The sequence below is a fragment of the Triticum dicoccoides genome, chromosome 4B (genome assembly GCF_002162155.2).
Source record: "Triticum dicoccoides isolate Atlit2015 ecotype Zavitan chromosome 4B, WEW_v2.0, whole genome shotgun sequence".
NCBI lineage: Eukaryota > Viridiplantae > Streptophyta > Magnoliopsida > Poales > Poaceae > Triticum > Triticum dicoccoides.
Genome location: NC_041387.1, coordinates 106,500,212 through 106,508,685, shown reverse-complemented (window position 1 = coordinate 106,508,685; position 8,474 = coordinate 106,500,212). Strand labels below are relative to the sequence as shown.

Genomic DNA, 8,474 nt, shown 5'->3' with positions numbered 1-8,474 from the left:
AAGGAAATAGGCCCAGGGTTTTTCTTCAAGTGCAAGACAAATGTAGAAGGCACGTGTGAGATTTTTTTGGGTGGATGGTGCGGCACAGAAAGCTTATGCGGAGGCTTATCATGATTGCACATCGTTTGATGCAACTTATCTTACAAACATGTACAATATGCCAGTCGCCCCCTTCATTGGCATCAACATGCATGGGTAGTTGATTATGCTTGGATGTGGCTTTGTGCGGCAGGAGCTAGACTTGAGATATGATTAGCTGTTTGAAGCTTTTTGTGAGGCTATGGGTGGATTGGCTCCGGACACCATCCTGACGGACCAAGACGTTGTGATAGCACAAACAATTAAGAGGAAGTTCCAGACGACGACACACCATTGTTGTCGTTGGCATATCATGAAGAAAGCATAAGAGAAGCTTTGCGCTGTGTTGGCTAGGATCCCAGATTTGTTCAAAGACTTCAACGAATGTATTGACTTTAATTTCACCCCGGTTGAATTTGAACGAAAGTGGGTTGCACTTTTGCTAAAGTATGGGGGCCTATGCATGGACACTTTGGGAAACTCTATGAAGACCGGGCTACATGGGTGCCATGCTACTTCAAGTTCAGGTTCTTCCCGTTCCTTCAATCGATGCAACGCAATGAAAGGTTCAACACCGTCTTGAAGCGCTGTGTGAACCCAGACAAGTCGCTCCTCAACTTTGTCAAGCAATACGAGAAGATTCAGGTGCACATACTTGTGAGGGAGGGTGGGAACAACTACCACACAGAAAATTTGGACGCGCAAAGTTGGTCGCGTCGTTGAACATTTTCTTCAATGAATATATGAACATTGCCCTGGGCTAACACAGTGGCCCATGAACTAGCTAGAGTTGATAGATCTCCCCCAAGTTTTCTTAATAATTTTTTGGTTAATGATGTAACTCTGGCGATCAATGGATAACTAAAATGGGGTTTGGGTGTAAAAAAGAATGCTTGGGCAGGACCTCTTTTTATGGAAGTATTCATAGTGATTGCTTGGGGAATCGTGCAAGCACACTTCACCATAATGTAAAACCTTAAAAATTTGTGGCACACATTTTCCTTTTGTGAGAAGACCGAGGATATAAAATTTTCCAACTCTTACAAGACCATCCTTAAAAAAATAGAAAGTAAAACACAGCTCCTGGGGCATATCAACATCATGTTCCTCCTACACTCGGTGGCGACACGTCGTGAGTAAAGCTCGATGCCACAGCCAGATCTCCGAAACACCCCCGGGGCCAGGTTAACGTTGTTGACACAATGGCCGAGAAGTCATCGGCCGGAGCCAGAAGAAGTCGTCAATAGTGAACTGAGGATATGATCGCCGTCCTAGAGAAGCAAGCGAGGAATGGGTTGGACAACCATCACAGATCCGACCAGACTAAATTGAGGAGGCCTTGCCTCGGTAGCTTCCCGACAAAGCCGAAGTTGGTAGCGCATCGCTGGACAGAGAAGATATTAACACGGACCATCACCGTCCACTCCACCGAATGACGACATCGAACACCACCCAGACAAAATCATAGAAAAAATGGGCCCAAGATCTTACTTGGCCGAAGCTTCACACGCCTTCCACCGGCGCAAATCAATATCCCCTGAATGACCATAGAATCGGGAGAAATTATTCCATGTTGTTGGGGACGCATCGCCTCGCCACCGTCGGCCAGATGTTTCAACCATTGTTATCACCAAGGGATCTCATATACAGAATGCAAGATCACCCCAGTCCATCACATTCATAGCTACCAATCAATTCTAGGATGTGAGGTGAGTAGCACCTGTCCAAAGTTCAATTTAATGAGAATGTAACCAAAGTTCCTAGTTTATTATTACAATATAAATACACACCGTTCTATTTTTGTCAGTCAGATTGCCACAATCTCGGGTGACAAAGGAACATGAATGCTTTCAAATTAAAAGGAACATGAATGCATAAACATGATTGAGGAATAATTCTTCTTCAATAGTAGCATAAATAAGGCACGGTAAAAAAAATGCAACCCAAGAAAAGAAGTAAAAAAAAAATCCATCTATCCATCCATCCATTCATGCACATGCACGCATCATCTCTGCCGCACACTGCCCAAAGAGGGCCATCAGGTCTGGCCCCCTTTCACCCTCGTCTGAGGCAGCATGTTCCCATTCCGTGAAATGACTTTTGACCACTCGGGCTCGGGGATCTCTCGCTAAAACCCACGCCGAGAATCAGGGGCGGTGAGACCCACCGTGAGTGGAGCGAGCGAGGCAGCCTCACTCCTCGCTCCACTGGTAACTGAAGCTTATAAACCTCGCCTAGGCGACACCCTGCGGAGAGTAGAGGGGTTAGGTGAGGGAAGTAGAGGCTTTTTGTTGGGCATGGTGGGGAACAGGCGGCGGGAGCTGCAGGAGAGGGACAGGAGGCGGCGGGAGCTGCTGGACAGCGCGCGGCGGGAGGAGCACCAGCGGGAGAGCAGGGAGGCGGCGGCGGCGGCCGCCATGGCGGCGGCGGACAACGAGAAGGGGAAGGGGAAGGAGCAGGAGAATGGCGGAGAGGGCGGCAAGTTCGGCCAGCAATTCGCCAGGGTGTTCCTGCCGCAGCTTTACGGGGAGAGATTGGTGAGCTCTTCTTGAAATCCTCGATTAATTTAGTGCTCAGCGTGCTGCTTGGTTCTTTGATCGACCCAAATCGCTATCCATCTGATGTTGTTAGTGTGCCCGTTTTTGGTAAATTTCAGACAAATAAAACACAGAGAGACAGAGAGTTGTATCTGATCTAAAAGTGGTGTGTTTTCCTTTTATAGTTTTATTAATTATTGTGCATCTGATGCCAAAGGTGGACTGGATGTTTACTTACTGTAGTATTTTGTGAATCTTGTGCCATGTTGTTTTGAAAGATTCTAAGCTGCTTCTGCTTTTGGATGTGGGAATTCGATAAAGTGTTCCCCTGGATTGATCCACTCTGTCTGGTGACAGGGGAATTTCCTCGGTGGATGTACATTCTTGAGCATGGATGCTATTCTGCTATCAACATTAGAATTTCTTTTGTCAATGTTCCCTAGTTCAGTTGTCCTTGATGAGGATGGAAGAGTTTACCACAGCATTGTCCATGCTTACACCTTATACTGCTTGTGTCAGGGCTGAGAATTGTTCTGCGTTTCATTTAGCTGCTTAGAGTTATTGCTCTGCTTTGCCATGCTTGCAGAGATAATGCATAATTGATATTTTGTGTGAATAAATGATATTTTATCTATTGATCTAATTGCTGCCTTAATGCGTTTACAGCATCAACAAACAACAACAAAGCCTTTAGTCCCAAACAAGTTGGGGTAGGCTCGTTTACAGCATCAACATATATGTGATTCCGCGCACTAGTAAGAGAGGCAGTAAAATAGAAACAAAGAGGTAACTACTCCCTCCGTCCCATAATATAAGAGCGTTTTTTACACTAGTGTAGTGTCAAAAATGCTCTTATATTATGGGACGGAGGGAGTAGTTGTTAAATTAACTCATACTTCGTTTCAACAATGCCCGAAGTCATAAGCATAAATCAGAAGTATTGGAGTCCATATAATTAAGAAGAGCTTGGTTTCTTGTGAAACCCCTTTAACCCCTTTATGAGGAGTACCTTCCAATTGTCTATTCACCAGGAACACAATTTTTGTGTTGACACCAGGTACTGGTGAAATGGTGATGTTTTCATCGCATCGCTCTATGGACAACTTTTTCCAAAGTAGAGGGATAAAATTTAGCATTATAGCTCAGGACCGAAGTGCATTTTACCCTTTTCTGAACTCATTAGAAAGTTCATATATTTATTATACTGTTTGGGTACATTATTGCTTGGTTTAACGGTAGGCGGCGTCTTGTATTAATATACCATGTGTAAGATGCATTATGCATTAATTTGTTGTCAGGTGCATGGGATAAGTGCTATTCAGATGTTGTGGCAATGTGTGTTGTGAATGCTCATTTTTCATATTTTAGACTGTTATTTCAGGCTTGTTTTAATGGCGTAGTACAATTGGGTGTCATCTAGTCTGTCACATGATACGGCATATAGTATTTTTTTTATAGCTTTGTCTTCGAGCTGTGATCATATCACACATTGTTAACAAGTACTTATGTATTGTTATTGATAAAATAATAAGCCCTTATTTAATGATACTATGTAGAAAATTCCACCATCATTCAACCAGTACCTTCAGGGTCAGCCTACTGGAGTGGTTTCCCTAAAAGGTCAAAGTGGCAACAAATGGCTTGTAGAGCTGGCTTCAGACAATGAAGGATTGTTCTTTGTGAAGGGATGGAAGGAATTTGTCAGAGACCATTCGATTGAGATGGGTCACTTCTTAACATTCCGTTATGATGGACGCTCACAATTCTCAGTGGTTATCTTTGATGGAATGTGCATTGAGAAGCCTTCAGCTTTTCATGCTAAGCCTTGCAAGAATCTGGTTGTTAAAATAGAAAGTGGTAAAGGGGACATGGACATCAATGCAGCTGATCCATCACAAGTATCGGCTGCCCCCTTGGAGGAGAGTAATGGAACCACTAGGAAGAGGGTTACAGAAATGGATGCAGATGGCTCTACATCGAAGAACCGCTCTAGTATCTTGGAAAACGGTATGCCTGAAGCTTCGGCTGTTACATGTAACGTGGCACCGACGAGCCTTAACGTGGACATGAATGCAGCTGACCCACCAGAGGCAGTGGTTGTTCCCTTAGAAGAGAGCAACCAAACCACTAGGAAGAGGATTAGAGAAATCGATGCAAATGACTCTGCATTGCAGAAGTCCTTGAGGGTTAGAGAAATCGATGCAAATGACTCTGCATTGCAGAAGTCCTCGAGGGTTAGAGAAATCGATGCAAATGACTCTGCATTGCAGAAGTCCTCGAGGGTTAGAGAAATCGATGCAAATGACTCTGCATTGCACAAGTCCTCGAGGGTTAGAGAAATCGATGCAAATGACTCTGCATTGCACAAGTCCTCGAGGGTTGGAGAAATCGATGCAAATGACTCTGCATTGCACAAGTCCTCGTGGGTTAGAGAAATCGATGCAAATGACTCTGCATTGCAGAAGTCCTCGAGGGTTAGAGAAATCGATGCAAATGACTGGGCATTGCAGAAGTCCTCGAGGGTTAGAGAAATCGATGCAAATGACTCTTCGTTGAAGAAGTCCTCAGGGCTTAGAGAAATCGATGCAAATGACTCTTCGTTGAAGAAGTCCTCAGGGCTTAGAGAAATCGATGCAAATGACTCTGCATTGCAGAAGTCCTCTATCGCCTCAGACAAGGATAAGAAGAGGTGTCCTGCAGCTTCAGTCGGTACTTACAAGTCAGCTTCAACAAGTCTTGACAGTACTGAAGGTAAACCTGTCTTCAATTTTGAAAATAGTGTATGATTCATTTTGACATAGTCAGCATAGTAACATCTCTAGATGCATAGGCCGGTGAGGATCTATCGTCTGTTATCTAACAAAAGTAGCTAGTAACAATTGGCAATCTAATTATTTGAATTGTTGGAGCGACAAGCCAACAATGTGTAGTGTGCATATTTGCACAATAATTGCATAAAGGACTTGTGCCATTCATACCATGTCTAGACTAGTACACTACAGCTTACATTATTGGTTGCCATTCATATAATTCAGAAGGTGATCTGGTGTGTCAATACATGCAAGTATTTGTTAGAGAGAACATCTCTGAGCTCTAGGTTAGAGATGGCTAATATCATTTTTACTAACACTAGGTATGAAAAATTAATGTGTTGACTATTTGAAAGTGGTAAGGATACATATATTTCACTTACAAACATGCTCTCCATATCACAGATTCTGATTCCTCAAGCAGCATGTTAGAACAAAGTATCTCTTGCATCAAGTCTGAATTGACATCACCCATTCGGCTCGGAGTGAGTAAGGATGTTGCTAGATGTGGTCAAAGTAAGTAGTCCATCCCTAAAACTCTTTTGATATCATTAAGCTTGCTACAATGTGTGCTTAGTAAGACATGCAATTATCATAAGTGTGTGATTTCTGTAAATAATTTGATTATATTGCACTTGTCAGATAGCGCGACGGGTAAGAGACAACTAAGAGTACTATCACAAAGGCGACTGGTAACTGAAATACAGAAGGACAATGCTCTGCTAAGGGCAAAACAATTTAAATCCAAGAATCCTTTCTGTCTTCAGATAATGAAGGAGTCTTATGTATATGTGGGATTTTTCTTGGTAATGTTACCTTCTCCACATATGTTATTACTTCTATCGAATTAAGGACTATCTCTTCTTTGTTAGATTTCAACCATTTCTTTTTGTATGGGCACAAAGAGCACTGAGTGTCGTTTGGTTGGCTAGCTGTGTGAAACTACCAAGAGTTATTCATGGATGGTCTCATTCTTTTGGGCATGAACAGGATGCTTTAGTGCAAATTTTAAATTACCACTCGTTTAATTTTTCAATTTATTTTATCTCAGTTAGATAATTTTCTTAATGACTTTGGTCAGTGAATTCATTGATTTCAAGTTTTCAACATCTGGCTCTGCATCGGTACTTAGGAGATAAATTTCTGCTGATCTTTGTCAACAAAATTGTCAAGTTGTGTGAATGACGTGATAACTCGAGTGATGGAGTATATGGTTGTCAATCCAAATTATACATGTGAAGAGACTAGAAAAACATATTGTTGCCAAACTTTGACAAAGATATAACTTGAAATAAAAATCCCACCAAATTAATAACCCGAAATTTGGGCTGACCTAGTTTAGGTCACAGTAGGGAAACGGTTATATTTCAGGTCTTTTTTTTTACCACTGAGTGAATAGCGCCAAAAGGCCTGAAATAAATCCAGGAAATATGCGAGCACCCGTGCCAAGTCTAGGAGTTGAACCTGAGTGGACTGGTTTGCAATTATATTTCAGAGTCTAGACAGTAGTCGTGCCGTATACCTGTGTATTTGATCATTGCCTTATTTGTGCTGTTATTCCTTTCCTGAATCACTTCCTTGTACTGCAGAATCTACCCTGTGAATTTGTAAGGGAGTGTCTTCCCCGTGCCCACAGGAAGTTAAAGCTCTGGAATCCGCAAGGAAAGTCTTGGGATGTTAACTATGTCTACTACAGCGAACGCTGTGTTGGCGGTTTGAGTGGTGGCTGGGGCAAGTTTTCTCTAGACAATAATCTGGAGAAGTTCGACGTGTGCGTCTTTGAGCTCTTCTCGAAGGACAACATAAAAGTACACATCTACAGAGTCGTCCCAGAAATAACCCCATTCCTCCCTGGTCCTGGCAAGAAATAACAGTCATGTGCACGTGTTGGGGGAGTGTTCTCTTCCATTGGCTAAAAAATATATTTGGAGCTCTAGAAGGCTGCAGAGGCAGGGGGGTTCCCTCTTTTTCGAAGAAAAATGGCGCTTGAAGGCAATAAGAACACAATATTCAATTATTGGTGACATTTAAAAAAAAATTGAATCTCTAATAAACGTAGCTATGTTCTTACTGGATTGTGGAGTAAATCGGTTAGCCCCAGTCGTATCTGTTCGAGAATAACCGTGTAGTATTGCTGCCATTTGTAGTTCTGCATTATTTGAACAGAGTGTGTTATTTCTACTAGGTTTTATTGAGGCCCTTCAGCTTGCAGTTATAACTTTAAAACTTGTTGATGTATGTCGTTGCATTTTTGCGTCGATTATCGTCGAATAATATCTGCCTAGGTAGAAAACCCCACATGGGCTGATAATGATATGTGCTTCACTGCTTGTGCGTCTCTGGCCAGCTTTGCCTTGTCTGGTGGTTGCAAACACGTGGCGCTAGTGTACAACTGAAGGCTTGAGTGATGAAAGGAGAAAATCGGTTGCCAACTGTGAAATATTTATATATGGTTATTAACTTGACCTGTTTCTTGCAAAACTGTTGCCAGATAGACTTTCTTGTGATCTGCTTGCTCAGCCACTGTTTCTTTTCTAGCTGGGACCTGTGATACACAATGTTGTGCAATTTCAGAGCTTGCACTCACCCGGTTCTTCTGGTTTGCTTGTAGTATGAGAATCTCATTTGAGTGTCTACGTTTTTCTGAGGTAAAAAAAGAAGGTTATGGTTCATCCTGATGTGTGAAGGATAGCCAAGAATCAAGTGCAGATTGGTGTGACACCAAACCTGACAGCGTATACAGTTCACAACCTGCCCATGTTGCTGGGAACCAACCGGCTGGTTGCTTCACTTGGTCGGTTACAGACAACCAACATTGCATGCGTAGGCAGGCGAGATAGTGACCGAACACGTGTCGGCACCTCGCGTGGTCCGGAAAAGTCTCTCATTTCTAAGGGTCTTGATCAAAGAGGCTTTCTCCAGGGAGTTCTGTACTATGATTGACTTCTCTGTAGTAGTACTGTAGCAGTGTCAGTGAAGTAGCACCAGGAGGTTAATGTTAATTGATCGGGACAATAGGTAGCATCTGAAGATGTTAGGTGGGGTTATT

General features: G+C 42.8%; 1 protein-coding gene across 1 annotated transcript; it reads left to right on the top strand.

The window, feature by feature from the left end:
- The first annotated feature begins 2,214 nt into the window (after positions 1 to 2,214).
- LOC119295310 (B3 domain-containing protein Os11g0197600-like) lies at positions 2,215 to 7,741 on the top strand. The gene is made up of 5 exons (XM_037573712.1): positions 2,215 to 2,615; positions 4,172 to 5,366; positions 5,831 to 5,941; positions 6,068 to 6,231; positions 7,015 to 7,741. The coding sequence occupies exons 1-5, from the start codon at positions 2,376 to 2,378 to the stop codon at positions 7,294 to 7,296; spliced, it is 1,992 nt and encodes a 663-aa protein (XP_037429609.1). The 5' UTR covers positions 2,215 to 2,375; the 3' UTR covers positions 7,297 to 7,741.
- Positions 7,742 to 8,474: the final 733 nt, after the last annotated feature.

Coding starts and splice junctions, on each gene's coding strand:
- LOC119295310 (XM_037573712.1), top strand. CDS start 2,376: ATGGTGGGGAACAGGCGGCGGGAGCTGCAGGAGAGGGACAGGAGGCGG. Junction 2,616..4,171: donor AGCTTTACGGGGAGAGATTG/GTGAGCTCTTCT, acceptor GATACTATGTAG/AAAATTCCACCATCATTCAA. Junction 5,942..6,067: donor TGTTGCTAGATGTGGTCAAA/GTAAGTAGTCCA, acceptor TGCACTTGTCAG/ATAGCGCGACGGGTAAGAGA.